Source organism: Nanorana parkeri, unplaced genomic scaffold, assembly GCF_000935625.1.
Source record: "Nanorana parkeri isolate BGI_ZX_2015 unplaced genomic scaffold, ASM93562v1 scaffold165, whole genome shotgun sequence".
NCBI classification, from domain to species: Eukaryota; Metazoa; Chordata; class Amphibia; order Anura; family Dicroglossidae; genus Nanorana; species Nanorana parkeri.
This window is the reverse complement of record NW_017306433.1, coordinates 984,048-1,000,845: the sequence shown is the minus strand read 5'-3', so window position 1 is coordinate 1,000,845 and position 16,798 is coordinate 984,048. Positions and strand designations below refer to the sequence as shown.

At 44.5% G+C, this 16,798-nt stretch overlaps 1 protein-coding gene across 3 annotated transcripts in view; it reads right to left on the bottom strand.

Annotated features, from left to right (window-relative positions):
- The window catches only part of RALGAPA1 (Ral GTPase activating protein catalytic alpha subunit 1), a 200,366-nt gene that overhangs the window by 102,202 nt on the left and 81,366 nt on the right, over nt 1-16,798 (bottom strand). For all 3 annotated transcript variants that reach the window (XM_018554588.1, XM_018554585.1, XM_018554587.1), the window contains exons 18-22: nt 12,473-12,594; nt 8,955-9,171; nt 2,764-2,937; nt 1,814-1,951; nt 869-1,062 (exon numbers count right to left, since the gene is read on the bottom strand). In XM_018554588.1, coding sequence (XP_018410090.1) covers nt 869-1,062; nt 1,814-1,951; nt 2,764-2,937; nt 8,955-9,171; nt 12,473-12,594 — 845 coding nt within the window. The remainder of the gene's footprint in view (nt 1-868; nt 1,063-1,813; nt 1,952-2,763; nt 2,938-8,954; nt 9,172-12,472; nt 12,595-16,798) is intronic.

The following is a 16,798-nucleotide window of genomic DNA, read 5'->3' as shown; positions in this document are numbered from 1 at the left end:
AAAGTGGAACCGTGAAAAAAAGAGGGCCTGTGTGACCCATCGAAAGAATTATATAAGCTGTAAAAGGGCCCTGACATGTATGTGAATTTGATTAGCCTGGATTTCTACTTTAATTAGCTCCAGTAATCATTAAGCAATACAAATAAGTAGACTGTGTATATGGAATATAACATGAAGCATGGGTGAGAACTGCATCCCAGTTGTACCTCTGTGACAACAAATCAAATACATATATTTTCAACCCGAGGCTTCAGCATTGCCTGCTACAGTATAAACTAGAGTACAATAGTGCCACCTAGTGCACAAATGATAAAAAAGCGGCATAAAATACTGTACTACTAATATTACTAATATAGTAAATCACAAGCAAATTCAATTTTATTTTTAATACCCATGATTACCATAGTTACATGAAAATTGCAACGTGAGTCCACTTCATTTTAAAAGAAGAAATCCTGTCTAAGCACAGCCATGATAAGATGCCTGCTAAAACCTTTATAAGCCATAAAAGCTGTGCACCCTTAGTTTCACTTTGTTACTGGGGCCAGAGTTTTCCTACTGTTATAGTTAAGCCCCCCAACATCCTACTGTCCACTATGCATACTCTTTTTGGCCACATTATGACTGGATGGGTGAGGGTGGCAGTGTTAGCCACCAGGTCACCAAAAGTCAAGCCCCAGTTAAAAGAAAAAAAAAGTGAAAAGTAAAGCAGAGAGGGATACAAAATAGATTTTTGTTGCTAATAGAGATAACAGCAGGTGTTTTGTGGTGTCTGCTCCTAGACAGAACATTTAAAAAGGTTAAAATGGAGTACAGGATGACACGTTTCCAAGCACAATGATAAGATTGGTTCCAGATGACAGCATACCTTGGCTAGGTTCTGCCAGAGTTCACACAGGTAATCAAACACTTGGGCGTGGATCTCAGGATTGCTGATGTTATTGACATCTCCCAGGATTCCCAGCATCCTCCTCCACATTACCGTGGACACATCTGCATGCCAGCCAGTGAGTGTGCCACCTGCCATCACACTGCAGCTTTCCTGGGGAAAGTCACAGGTCTCTGCTTATAAAAGAAAATAGCATTGAGTGTATACAATAAATATAACTGTGAAGATGTTGTAGTAAATAAGGTGAACACGGAGTGTTGTTGCACATAACATATGCTTGGCTGTCAAGTGTAAATGTCTCTTTGTGGAGATTTTTATAATTATGTTAACAAAAAGCCATGTAAGTCACACACATTTGAAAATACAAGCGCATCCAAAGCTTATATTTTAGTTCTGGATAGAGGAGGAAAGGATTCCATGATTATTGCTTTTTAAATCCCATTAGGGAGACTCCTTCTCATTTCCTGCCGAGGGGGCACAACAGGTAGTGAGAGGAAATCTTTCCAGAGTGAAGGAAAATCTCCTCTTAGACAGATGTCACCTGACCCTAGTGAAAAATACCCCTTACCTCCTTTTCTGATTGACAATTTGGACTTTTTCATAATTTTCTGTTCCGGTGACAATGGTCACTATAACTGAGAAAAAATAAATCTACCCAGAGGGAAGCAGACAGCAATAAAAACCTGGCAAAGGCTCTAGCCATTCCACAATTTAAAAAAAAGTTTTTACTTAAGATATATCTTAAGTATAAGCAATCCTTTATTATTTTATCAGAGTTACAATATCTGCATTTATACCTGTGCCCCCGATGGCATTCTGTTGCACTGTTATTAACCACTAATAACGTTTATGTTGTACATGAAGACAAACTGTGCAAAGACCCAAATATCTAGGCATAAAAGAAGAAATTGCATCTTCATTTACCTATGTCATCCGGTGTTTGCAGGACCGAATGTTGCAGCTTTTCATGTAACTCTGTCTGTTCAGCCGTCAGAGGAGCAGGAGACGGCGTCTGGGAACGTGAGCCATGGGCAGACACCGCAGGAGAGGCATTTTCAGAGCCTGCGTCAAAAATAACTCAAGAGGTTGGCTAATGGAAACAGATAAAGCAGGAGATTTTTTTTGACTGTGTATTAAGTAGCTAAAATTGCTACGTGTGGTTTAAAAATGTTTTGCTTTGACAGTGAGTGCTGGATATACAGTAGGATTTGTCCTCAAATTTCTAATGTAAGCAAAAGATAAAACTCAAAAGCAGCTATCACATACTTAATGAATTGATAGGCACAATAGAGGACATGAAAATAATGAATGTGAAAGCTGGTCAGTTAAAGTATACTAAAACAAGCATATCAACATAGGCAGTACATATCTGCAATGCCTGAACATTTCCCCATAGTTTATCCCTTTAAAGACCATGCATGCACTGAAATAACCTGTTGATCTACCAGAAGTCCTGTTGTGGGCTGACAACACATAGCATCTTTGTGGACTGAGTGGTATCAGCTCTGCCAAGGTTTCTACTCAGACCCAAGAGTGCACAACACATGGGACAGTTCTGAACTTCTGACATGATCAACTTTTTTTTTGTTTTTGTTTTTTAAACATATCAAACAGATATAACAAAACACTTTCAAAAAGGTATATTTAACAGACCCCACACACCAGAAACTAGGGTGTTGAAGAACATTTTCACAAACCTGCCATACATACATATATATAGAAACTGTGCTGCAAAAAACAAGAGATTACATGCTGGAAAGTCCTATGTACCGAGAATTCTGGATGAAAAATAATTAGATATAACATCAGAACTCAAAAATGTTTAAAGTTATACACAACAGAAAAACAAATTAACCAAAGCAGTATGAGCATACCTGTTGGGACAAACACTTCTGCAGAAAGGGCCTGCTGGTTCAGACTGCAATTTTCAGAGTCAATGTGAAGTGCAGTAAGACTGACCACTTCCTGCTCTTCTACACTAAGTTGCACAGACACAGCGTCTGCCTCCACAGTGGCAGGGACTGATGGCTCATTCCCAAATGGAAAGCCTGCTAAAAGGAAAGCAAATGGTATTAGTACCTGAAAGTACTCCTCTTCTTAAAGCCTCCTTAAAGCAGAAGTAAACTTAAAAATAATAAAACTGCTACGAAGAGTTATTTTTTGGTAGAAAAGACATGCAAAGTCTCTTTTGCAAAAATAGGATTTTTGTACTCACCGTAAAATCCTTTTCTCTCCGTTCATTGAAGGACACAGGGCAACAGATCGTAGATCCTAAGACAGGAAGGCCGGTCGAGGACGGAGAACAGCCTTGACCCCATGAAGGACCAGAAAAGGCGACTTGCAGGACAAGGCAGCCAATGCAAACACCCACCGAACGAAAGTGACGGCCACCAAAAAGGCCACTCTTTTGGGACAAAGACAAAAGCGGAATCTCCCGAATAGGCTCCGAAGGGGGATTCCTGCAGCACCGAAAGCACCAGATTCATATCCCACGGTGCCAAAGGCAAGCGGACAGGAGGAGCAATACGCGCAACCCCCTGAACAAAAAGATGCGAACCAGAGCATTAGACGCCAAGGGCCGTTGGAAAAGCACAGTCAAGGCAGAATCAGCCCCTTCAACGTGCTCAATGCCAACCCTTGAGCCACACCGCATTGCAAAAAGGCAAGAATGTTGCTGATGGAAAACAATCACAGAGACCAGGACCCCGCCTCGCACCAGACAAAATAGGCCCGCCACGTGCAAAAGATAAATCCTCCCAGAGACTGCTTTGCGTGCTCCAAGCATCGTGGAGACGAACGTATCAGACAACCCTTGGTCCCCCAGGACCCGGCCCTCAACCGCCACGCTGTCAAAGCCAGCGACGATAAAGAAGGATGGAACACAGGCCCCTTGGACACAAGGTACGGACGCAGAGGCTGCCGCCAAGGAGCGGCCATAAACAGCACAACCACATCCGCGTACCACGCCCTCCGAGGCCAACCCCGGGCCACGAGGAAGTCTTCGGCCACGATCCGTCGCAGAAGCCAAGGTAACAGGTAAAGTGGAGCGAAGGTGTAAATCGGACCGTAAGGCACCTAGGGAGCCACCAGGGCATCCCCCGCCACCGCCCAGGGATCCAGAGCCCGGGCCATGAACCTCTCCATTGAGACGAGACGCCAGAAGGTCCACCTCTGGTTTCCCCCAGCAAAGACAGAGTTGATGAAAAAACTCCCGGCGTAGGGACCACCCCCCCGTGTACATCGACTGGCGACTGAGGGAGTCGGCCTGCCAGGACAGGATCCCGGACACTTCTCGACATGCGGCCACGCTCATTGTGCCGCCCTGATGGTTGATGTACGCCATCGCGGTCGCGTCGTCGGACTGAACCCGAACCGACAGACTGTGGAGACCAACGAAGGGACAGGCGAAGCGCCCGAAGTTCCAACACATTGATCGACCGACGTCCAGCGACAGGGTGGACTTGACCCACAGCCCCAGAATATCCCACTGGAGGGTCCTGGTGTGGTGCTGAGCAGAAGGCACCGCCTCGAAGGAGGCCACCATGAGACCCTGGACCTGCATACAGAAGCGAATGGACGACCACCAGCGAGTCCGCAACAGACGCACGTCAGCACGAAGTGTCAGTAGCTTGTCCGGAGGAAGAAAACCCCGGGCCGCGACCGTGGACAGGACTCGGCCCAGATACTCCAGGTGCGGCGAAGGCACCAGACAAGACTTCCGGAGATCCAGAATCCACCCGAACTACTCTAAGGAGCGCACAGTGACCTCCCGAGCCGACACCAGAGGAGGAGTGCAACTCCGCAGAAGCAGATCGTCCAAATACCCCACGATCGAGATTCCCCGGCAACACAAGAGCGCCAGAACCAAGGCAAGCACCTCGGTGAACCCCCGCGGGGGCGACGCGAGGCCGAAAGGCAGCGCCACAACTGGAAATGCTCTTCCCCCACCGCGAAACGAAGATATCGCTGAGGAGACACGCAATAGGCACAGCAAGGTAGGCCTCCTTGATGTAGATGGAGGCCAACAGGTCCCCCTGACCAAGTCACATCACCCGGACCGAATTGATTCAATGCGTAAACAACGGACCCGCACAAAAGAGTGTGGGCGTTTGAGGCCCAGGATGGACCGAACCCTCTCTCACTTAGGCACAGTGAACAGATGTGAATAAAAGCCCCGCAACCGTTCCGGGAACGGAACCGGCACGACTACCCCCTGGGACAAGACGCCCACCACTGCGCGATGAAGATCCGCCAGGCGTCTGAAAGTCGATCTTTTGTTGCCAGAGGAAACCAGCTCCCGAACCCAAGCGTCGGAGACGTGAGTCAGCCAAAAGTCCGCCAAGAGCCGATCCAGTCCAAGGTGGTGCCAAACAGGCAGTCCACAGCGAAGGGAAGCTCCGTTAGAATGTTTGTAGAAGCCTGGTCAGCCGACCAGCACGTAAGCCAGAAAAACGGCGAAGCGTAACCGCCACCAGGGGCGCCGCATCCAAGGCCGAGTTGCAGACCGACTCAAGCCCTGCACCAGCAGCACCGCCAATTCCCCATAGGTGGGGGAAACATGCTCCTCCGCGAGACCCTGGTGCAACATCCCTGCCCACTCCGACAGGGTCTGAGAGACCAGGCAGAAGCCAGGACGGGTCGCATCAGCCCACCCGACACCGAGTACAAGGCGCGCAAAAAAACGCCTCAGCCTTCCAACCGGTGGAATCCTTAAAGGACGGTGATCCACCACCCGAATAAAGGTAGCAGTGTTCAAGCGGGAGACCAGTGGGCCACCCCAGGCGGGGAGGCCCATTTGGACCAAAAGTCCTCCGCAACCGGCTAGCGAACCGAGAAACGTACTGGAACCGTAAAGAACTTGGTCGGGCGTTTCCACTACTTATAGATAAATTCATCAAAAAAGAAAAAAGGAATGTAGGGAAACACCTTGTCGGAGCACTTGCTCTTATGCGTCCCGAACTGCACCGAGGACAGCGTAGAAGAGCCAGGAGACACCTCAATTTTAAGAAACATACGGAAGGCGCGCACCCGTGCTGCAACCAGTTCACATCCCTGAACCAAGAAGGCTCGTCCTTGTGAGCCATGATCCCACTGGCACCAACAACCGCCCACCAGACGACCGCCACGGGCAACAGGGAGACCACCGCAGCACCCACGATCCCCGGCCCTATTTTCATCTGGCACCGGCAGTATCCGACCCACGGGAGGAGAGCTGCCCCCCGTTTCCAGCTTCAGCGGCGCCCCAGGCCAAAAGGAAGCTCCCCCCCATCCATCTGGGGTTGAAAGGAGCCCTGGGAGGAGGTGACAGCGGAGAAAGGGCATTTCGCACGGACTGCGGCACCCCAGGGCTAAGCAGACACCCATAGCCGACCCAAGCCATAGTGTCCACAACCAGGGACACCGCTGGCCAGGGCAGGAGCCCTGGGAGGTAGGGACACAGGAGGAAGGGCATTTTGCCCTGATCCAAGATGGCGGCCGCAGAGGCCACTGGAGGCCGCAAACGAGACCTGGGCCTCAAGGAGTGGCCATGGCCGCCGCACGGCCAGCGGCACCCGCGGTCCAAACTGACACCCTCAGCCGACCCAAGCCTCTCTACAGTGCTCACACCCAGGCACACCGCTGGCCAGGTCAGCCCCCGCTGCCCAGGCAAGCATCCAGGCCCCATGAGAGGGAGGAGGGAGCTGAAAAGCTGCAGCTGGGACAGACCCAGTGCAGCCAGCTTACCTGAGAGCCGGTTACCACAGCACAGGCACAGCAGATAATTACCAGGCCCAGGCGTGCAGGGAAGCAGCGAAAGGCAGGCGCCCCCGACCGCAGACGCGGTGCCGCCAGCCTGCAGGGAGTGCTGTGACAGGCGGGTCAGGACCCCCTGTCATATGCACCCCCCGGGACGAACCCGCAGGCACCCATAGGGACTACTAGTCGCAGCCGACCCACCGTGGCAGAGTCTGCATGCGCTCGACAGCCACCCAGGGGAGACTACAAGGATCCATCTCCATCCAGCATGTCGCCCTGGTGACACTTGCTAGAAGAATCGCGAAAAAAAACCGGAAGGAAAGTAATTTTCCAGAGAAAATGTTTTAGCTCCTTACTCCTGACGCTAGGCAAAAAACTGGAGACTTGTCAGCAGGTGGGGGGTTTGGCCACCAGCAGGGGCCGCCCCTAGGCTGTCTTTTGTCTTTTTGTTATGTGCCTAGCGTCCTACTCCTGCAGGTGGCGATATACCCTACCATACAGGATCTACGATCTGTTGCCCTGTGTCCTTCAATGAACGGGAGAGAAACAACATCTGCTTCTCACCTCTAGCAGTTTTTTATTTCAATGCGCCATAGAGTGTACCACCCTGTACCTTTCCAGCATCTGTAATATGCCAGGAATGGAGCTGGGTGCCGAAGATGATGTAACTCCTGTGTGCATGCCCAGGAGTTATGCCATCAGAGGCGGCTCAATGATTGAAGTGAATGATGGGGGCCCTAGAAGAACCAGCAGAGGAGATGGGGGACCAGAAAGACGCATCGGTGGATGGAACAGCGATTGACAGCCCAGATCGGTCAGCGCTGGAGGAAGCTATACTTGTAAGGCAAGTGTGCGATAATGTGCAAGTATGAGGTGTGTTTACCTTACCTTTTGAACTTTACTTCCGCTTTAAATAATGAGAGTTATAGTGTCCATTGGTCATGTCACAGAGGTTTAACTACAATCGAATATGAAAAAAGCCATCAAACCAATATAACATGCTCACCGGGCCCGAACATAACACTTTTCCTGCTTTGATAAAATATGGCTGTTCAGAACGGTACGCCAAGGCCCCTTTCACATGGAGGACTTCAGTTCCGATCAGGAGGGGATCCATGCACTACTTGGCACGGCACCGTTGTGACATCTGTGTCTGTCCAGTTTTTTCCTCCATCCTATGATGGAGGAAAAAAATGAAATTGCTAGACCCATGTTGGTCTATGAGGAGTCATTCTGAAAATATTTTATATCATAAGCTATCCTAGCACAATGGCAGTACACTGTATACAGACATAGTATACAGTATAAGGCCAACTAGATTTAAATGCATGGGCAATATTAAGCTACTGTTATATTTTTAAAATTAAAGCAGATCTTCAAATATGTGTCTTTTGTTTAATATATTTTTTGTTTTTCTTTCAACTGGCTGAATGGCAGACTTACCATGCAAGGTATTCAAGAAATTTTGAGAAACATATTCCCAGACCTGAATCCTCACTCCTGAAATATTTTTACTAAAATTTGCTGCACATGTGAATAGAAGACATTTCAACAGAACTGTAGGAATAATGTATATGGGAATTCACCATTCTGCTTGTTCAGTGGAGGAAGGGTTTAATTACTAGGGATGCACCGAAATTTTGGCTAAAAATGGTACTATGGGCAAAATGCAGATAGTACGAAAATGTCCAAAAAAGGCCATACACATCCCTAGCTTCTCTCCTCCCTGCTGGGTGACGGCTGCAAGCTTCAGTCTGTGTCCACTATGATCCCTGCTGCTCTTTCCCGCCTGTGTGGCAGATGAATATTTACTATCTGCACACTTTATGAATGAGCAAGAAGGAGTTCAGTGCAGAGGCTTCCTGTCCATTCATGACTGGTTGATAGTAAATATTTACTATCTCCAGATTTAAATATTTATCTCCAGATTGTGAATGAACAGGAAGCTTCTGTAATGAGTGCTGGGGCTGCAGAAAAAGAGATTGAGGACTGAGTGTCCTCAATCTCCTTTTCTATTTTAAAAGGGAAATATCAGGGGTCTGCTTAGACCTCTGCTATTTCCCCAATGCCCCTAAGAATAACATAAATAAATACAAATAAAATAATAAAAAAAGGTAAAACATTACAAAAAGGTTGGGACATAAGTCATTTTCAGTTTCAGCCTAACAAATTTTTAAATTCAGTCTAAAAATTTCATTTTGGTGCATCTCTAACAATTACACTTTACTATACAGTACATCGCCCTTCTTTAGGTTACAATATTAATTTAACATCCCTTGGACATGGCAGTACCCACATTAAAATAAGTTATAAATGTTAAACTGCTTACCTTCAAATTTTCTACCATCATACTGGAAGGCATTGAAGGAGTCAGAGTGGCTGTCTGAGCTGAGCAGGTCACTACTGGCAGCGCTAGCTGGGGAAGTCCACTCTGATGGAACACCAGGATCATCTACTGGACGCATCTGACAATGTTTATTTAGGGAGTCTGGTAAATCCTTTGGAACTTCTAGACTACCAGGGCTGCTACCCCTGCGTGTTAGTGTCTGGTGGGAGAGGACAAAAAAAAATAGGTAAAATTTGTGATATCATACTTTTGCCTGAGTACAATTATCTTGATCAAGATAGGGTATTTCTACTGGGTGTTTAGTTGCTGAGTTCAGTGCATAGTGATTTTGCAATTATTTATGATATTCAACACTAACTTTATATAACACTAGTTTATAAAGTTATATAACTGTGGTCAACAATCATTCCTTGTAGATATTTTCTGTAGATTGCGTCTAATTCACCAGTCTAAAACTCATCCACAATCCCACATTTCTTCTTCATAATAGATTTGCTTTATCTTGTCTTACAAATGTATAGCACATAGTATTGAAAGTCTTAGGTGTGTAATAGAATGATCCTATCTGAAAATGCCTTGAATTGTGGCTATTGTCATTTATATAGAGACAGTTCCTTCCATTAGTAAGAGTTCAGTGTTGGTGGGTATATGTTCTTCCCCTTGGAAATATATTATTTCACCTGCTGTACCTGCTTGCTTCATATTTTAATAAGGCGAACTGTGGGGAAAATTATGTGGAATTTAAACGTGGCATTAGGGCTTGTTCACACCATGTCCGGATCATGTCCCGACCAGAACAGTTTGTTCCCGGACCAAACAAGCATCCCAATGTATCCCTGTGTCATTTCTGGGCTCTGTTCAGAGCAGTCTGTTCCGGTCTAGACCAGAAAAATACTGCATGTCTCATTTTCTCTGGACTGCACATGCACATGAAAATGCACCAAAAACGCATGCAAATGCACTGGAACGCACATGTAAGCCCATTTTAAGGTGGAAAAAACGCAGCAAAATGCAATGCTGCGCGTTCCAGATCTGGTCCAGAAAAATGGTGTGAACCTGGCCTTAATGTATTAAGGAGTTACACCAAATATTACAAAAGACAATTGTAACACATAAACCCCTAAAACAATAAAGTAAAGTGACTGGACCCCTACCCAATACAGATTCACCTGTCCCTCATATTCTTTTCATCATTTCCCAGTTTCCTCCCTTTATTCCTTCACCATTCCAACCCCATCTGTATTTTTGCTACCCTCGTAGTATCCACTTTTGTTGCCTTTTTTCTCTCATTCTTTACTTCAATATACTTTGTCCTTTGAAGTGACAAGACATGTCCCTTTGATGATAGGCAATACATTTTTTATATATATTTGTCCACACCTTAATTCAATATCTACCTGTGTTGCAACACACACTATTCAGGTACCTTCAAAACAATCCTCAAAATACTCTATTAGTTTATTATTGATCTATCCTACTGTAACCCCATGCAGTTCTAGTTTTATATTGATTTTTTAAAGACAGCCTTTTTTGGCCATAGTTCTCTTAAGGGTCACAGGAGGACATTTTCTATTTCATCCTGTGACCCAAAACTCAGCATATAGTGATCGGGATTGGTATGTGATCAGTTCTCGATCTGTAGAGCCAACGTGTGATAACTTCCGTGTCACACTTTGGCTCTTATTATGGGGATGAGTGTATTTCACTCTCCCCATAATTCTCCTTTAAAGAAAACCGCTTGCTTCTTACTCTAAAAAGTTAGTGCTAGTAAAACTGAAAACATACCTTTTTATTTGACCTGCTACCATAAGCTTTTGTAGGAGCTGTGGTCTGCTAGAGCTAAAAGACAAGCCTGTTCATTTAAGAATGTGTGCATATATCCCTAAAAGTCAGGGGTCTCAAAGTACTGGCCTGCAAACAGGTACCATGGGGCCCGCAGCCAGCTGACAAGTCAGGCACACAGTCACAGACTTGCGTACCAGACTTGGGGGAGGAGCTAAACGATCTGCATCTCTGTCGGATATGATTGATAGCTGCTCCTGGCTGTGCCCGCACTGAGTTCCTTTTGGCCGGCGCTCTGACAGTCTTGGGGTCGTATTTTTCTTTCTGTGTGAGTATTAGGCCCCATTCACACCTGTAAGTTTATCTGTGTTTAGGGATTCCTGTGTCAGGAATTTGCATTTTCCTGCAGCAGGAGTCCCTAATCAGCCGTTTACAGCAGCTGTCACCTATTCAAGTTAATGATCAGGTGAAAGCAGCTGCATGTAAACACCTGCACACCGCATGAATTCGTATGTCAAATGATTACATGTAGTTAGAAAACAATCACTCTCCCTGGATGCACGATCGATGCGTCCAGGGATAGTGATTGATTCCTAACCACATACAAATCACATGCTGTGTGCAGGCGTTTACATGCAGAGGCTTTAAGAGTTCATAAATGCCCATAAACTTACAGGTGTGAATGAGGTCTTATTGGGTGTGTATTTCTGGTGGAGGGGAATGTGAGTATATCTGTGTGTGCATATTTCTATGTGTGCGTATATTTCTCTGTGTGTGACTGAATGTGTGAACCTGTCAGTCCTCGCTGCTTAAAATTAAAACACCTGTGGGGAAAAAATACACACCTATACATATTAATATGACACACACAGAAATGTTAATACACATACCGACATGAAAGTCAGGAATTCACCAGCACTCAGTAGTAAAGATAAATATGTCCCTTTTATTGGACAGAAAGCGTCACAGACATCCAAATAAATTTCCTGAAGGGACCCTGCGCAGCCCCGAAACGTCGGTTTATTTGGATGTCTGTGATGCTTTCTGTCCAATAAAAGCGACATATTTATCTTTACTACTCAGTGCTGGTGATTTCATGACTTTCCTGTGTTTGCACGGCGCCATGCTTTGTATCTCATCACTGCGAGCACCACTTTTTTCATATCTGGCCGGGACTGCTGTGAGGAGTGCGGAGGGTCTCTCCATCTACTTACACATACCGATATCACTCACAGAAATCCTGACAATACACACACACACAAACTATCACAAAGGATATTGACATTGCATACAAAGAAATCATCACAACACATATACTGACATTGTAAACACACGCGGACATTAACACTGGTCCGGTATATAGTTATAGTTACATTTTATTTTGAAATATGAAATGTGGCAAGCGGCCCCCAAGGGAGTAGAAAATGTGTCCAGTGGTCCCCAAGTGAATTGCGTTTGAGACCCCTGCTATAAGTAAACATTATATATGTATATTCCATCTCAACTTAGAACTACCATCCAGAGCTGCTAATGGCTCCAACCAAACCACATGTGGTCTACACTGCTTAATTGTAAATTGTATTCTGGAGCTGCCACATTTGTTTTGCTTAGAATGCAGAAAGCTTTCTTCCTGGTAATTTATTGGCCATAGAACTTTCTAGTATTCTCAATATCACATAATGATTGCATTATGAATTACGCATACAGCAGCTACTTACTGGACCAGCGCCTGACCTCAACCTCTCTGCAATAAATTCATCCATTAGATCTGGGATATTGGAGCTTGAGCTGATCTCGTTGTTAAGAGCATTTAACTGTGAAGCCAATTCTTCCTTGCTAGCTACAAGAGAAATAAGAAAAGTAAGTAATTCAGTGTATTCTTTAATTATGGTTAAATTAGAAAGCAAAAATGTAAGCACCTACTGGGAAACAACCAGGGAACAGTCTATACAGGGGTGAAGCATGCTGTTAAAGAAAGGGTTTCACCACTGTTGTAGCTGTGTTTGGGATTAGTAAGTGCAGTACTCATTGTGGTTTCATTAATAAGCAGTTAGTCAAATCTGGGCAAAATTCTAAAGCGTTTTCATTCCTTGAAGCAGAGCTGGCAGGGTAGACAGAGGGTAGATGACCATTTGCAAGGAAGGAGGATTCCTTAAAGAGTAGTAGGGTAAGTACTTCGTTATCTTCTGCTGGATTTTCTAACCCACATCTGCACAAGTCCTACAGTCATTTGAATAACCCATATAAAAATGTAACAACAAAACAAGTTAAAACATAAAAAAGGTTGACATATTTAGGATATATCTATACAAAAATACCTATAAGAAATTTAGAACTGCCTCAGCTCAGATCACTACTTAAGGATCTTCAACCATACTCAAAAAAGTAAATGGTACATACATGGAGGAAGGTCTTTTTTTTTTCTTCTTCCACATATTGAGGAAAAAAAGCACTCAGAAGCATTTATTTTCACTTTAGTTAGTTAAAGTGAACCTGTGTATATATAATTCTTGCCTAGACACCACAGGTGCCATTATCCTTTTTAACCAGAAAGTCTTCTTCTGGTCTTCCTTTTTTTGAACTAAAGCACATCCCCTGTCCTGGAAAACGTGGATTAATTTCTCGGTGTGAAGAGAAGTCCACGCTGTAGAGATCAATGTCTCTGATAAGGCAACTCTCTGACACAAAAGGGCCGCAAGAGTGCCACACCAAAGGTTTGGGAGTCCAAGAGTATTTATTCAATTACAGAAGTACAAAGGTAACATGATTAGGGGGCAAAAATATTCTCTCTTCATTAGATGGCAGCATTAATCCTTTTTTCAAAAATGTACTTTGAAAGCGGGTTGTGTGAGCCTATAGCTTCCTATACTCTATATTCACATAAAGTTGATATGCAGTTAGCATCATTTAGCAATTAAATGAAGAAGAGTCAGGTCCAGGTTACAATGTAAAACAAAATCAGAGAGGGGCACAGATTAAGCTTTTCTAGCTAATAAACAACATCCCGCGGTATCTTCTTAAGGAGTTTCAAAAGCAGTACAGGTTTCATTTAACATTGCATGCTCCAAATGTCAGACATAAGGTAATCAAGAAGTGTTCTTGAAGTACTATTCTCACACGTGGGTCTTTTCCTGTCTATTACAGATAAAATGGAAACTTGTGCATGTGACTTACGCCAACAACGAACACCACAATTCACACCCCTTTAACTGAGCCTAAGGAAGTAAAAGCTACATTCTGTGGAACAGTGAAGATCAGGCCAGCAGTGCAGCATGGTATATTGACATTTTACATGCCAGGTTTTTCAAGTCGGAAAAGCGCTGATGTGAAAAGTGTCTCACTGAACTGAAACAAAAGAGAGGAGGCTCTTCACTGCTACATTGGAACCTTTAAGCTTTGCAACATTACAACTCGACATATTTAAGGAACCAGGCTGGGGAAAATTACAACAACTTTATAAGCCCAATCATTTGTTCCATGACGCCAAGTTCGGATTGATTTTCTCTTATAGGACTTAAACCAGGAACAAAAATTGATTACATTGCAGCTTATCAGTCCTTAAAGTGCATTTTCAATGCTGCAGATAATTAGGGCAACACCTACTTTATATTTGTTACATGTTCCCATTCACACAGCATAATTCAAAATTGCCGCTTACATTTTGAAGTGGTTTTTATGTGTTTGTATTTGCTTAACACCCCTACGTAGCTTCCTGCCTATGTAAGGAGGAGGCTGTGGGAAGTTGTGTTTACTCTGTCTGTACTGCGTTGGCTGATTCACTATAAGTTGTAAACTAGATTTGAACAATGTCTGTCCTAACAAAGGCTTAAAGATCTAGAAGCATTGTATGTTAATAAGGGGAGGCTCAGTCTGTCCTTCTACTTTCAAACTGCTCAAGACAAGCTGCAATTTGCACATAGGAGTTCACAAAAAACAAACTAAAACATTTTAAGGTATGATTTATGAATGGGAACACATAACATATATTGTGGGTTTCTCAAAATTGACTGTAAATGTGGAAATACACTTTAACCACTTGCTGACCGGGGTGTTAAACCTCCTTCCTGTCCAGGCCATTTTTCAGTATTTAGCATTGAGGTACTTTGACTGACATTTATTCCGTCATGCAACGCTGTACTGAAATGAATTTTATTCTGTTTTTTGGGGACGGATAGAGCTTTCTTTTGGTGGCATTTAATTATTTTTTTCTATATAATCAAAAAAGTGCAGAAAATTTTGAAAACAAAAAGTTCCCCCTACGTTATGTCACAAAAGATTATTGCCCAATTTTTTTGTAAAATATAAAAGACGGGGTCACGTCAGGTAAATGGACAACAAACATGTCAAGCTTTTGCATGCACTCGCGAAATCGCAAAAAACTACCATACCTAAAATTGGCCATAGGCGATGTTTTAAAAGCTTTTACCTCTTATTAGTTTCGTGTTATTAGTGATTGATGGCCCTAGAATTTTTTGGTGTTTTTTATTTTTTAATATGTGACTTTTTTTTTTACACTTAACTTTTATGCTATTGCATAGGGGGCTAACAATCCCCCTATGTGCTAGCCAATATACAATGAAAGGTCCTCTATGGAGACGAAAAACTACCATGCCTAAAATTGGCCATAGGCAACGCTTTAAAAGCTTTTACCGCTCATTAATTTATGTTATTTGTGTTATCAGTGATTGATGGCCCTAGATTTATTGCTCCCACTCTGACGTTCACAGTGATATGTAACATGTGCGGCGCAATCTTTGTTTTCGCACGTAGGCGCACCTGAAGCATGTTTCCATGTGTATGTGGAGGCGGGGGAATTTTAAAAAAATAGGTTTTTTTAAAATTGCTTTTATATGCGACTTTTACATTTTTATTTATTTTTTTGTAACTTAAATTTTTTTAAACCTTTTTTTTCACTTAACTTTATTGCTATCACATAGGGGACTAACTAGCCCCCTATATGATCGCCAATTTGCAGTGACAGGTCCTCTTTATGGAGACATCAAGGGTCTTTAAGACCCCTAATGTCACCTAGGGACCCCCAGAGAAGCTGATGAAGCAGAGACCTGCTTCACCAGCTTCTCTCTGGCTTCTGTACCGGAGAGTGACAGATGAATGCGGAAGTGATGTAATATACATCACTTCCTGCATTCCGACAACGAGTTGGAGATCAAAGGTAGATCGTGTACTGATCTCCCTTTGATCACTGGTTACAGAGCTGCTGTGCTGGTCCCGGGATCACACCGGGCACAGCGGAGCTCGGGATCGCCAGCGGCGGCTATGACTGAGGGGGTCCGTGCACCCGCACCCATATTACAAGCGATCGGGCGTCTCTACAGACAGTGGAATGCTTGTATGTAAACAGCCATCACTGGCTGTTTACATTTCAAGCTGATTCCCCGCTGGTGCGCGCCACCTAGCGGTGGGCACGTGCAGGGCGGGAGGGGACGTTTAAAGATGCCCACCTGCATCCAAGAAGCCGCTGTCCGGCCGTTTAATTACAACGGTCAGACAGCAGGTGGTTAAGTAAGTATTTAAATTACTCCGTGCTACTACCTGCATTTTTTAAGTTGGTGATAGGGTCTGTTTAAATGTGGTGGCTGCATTAGTTTTTATTTTCTAGCAAATGCTGACCTTGCCAGAAATGCAGTGTCCTTGCTATGTGTTGTGAATTGAACTAAAAACACAACCAATCTTAAGGCGATTGCTCTCCAGAAGATCCTCAACTGGCATCACAATGTCGGCACTAAAATTTAGGTCCCTATAGAGAAGAGTATGGTAGGTAGAATTTTGGCAGACACCCCATGGCTTTCAAGCTATTTTCACGGCCTCTATGACATGACTCCCACCCAGGCCCGGCGCTAGCGCAAGGCAAGTAAGGCGGGCGACTTACTCGTACTTGTCAAAATGCCCCGATGTTTGCACTATGTTTTTTTTTAACTTCGGTGCGGGAGAGCAGCCATACCATAGCGTAAACATCGGGGCATTTTGACAAGTACAATACTTGTCAAAATGCCCTGTTTTTACAGGGGGTGGGGGTCGGGATT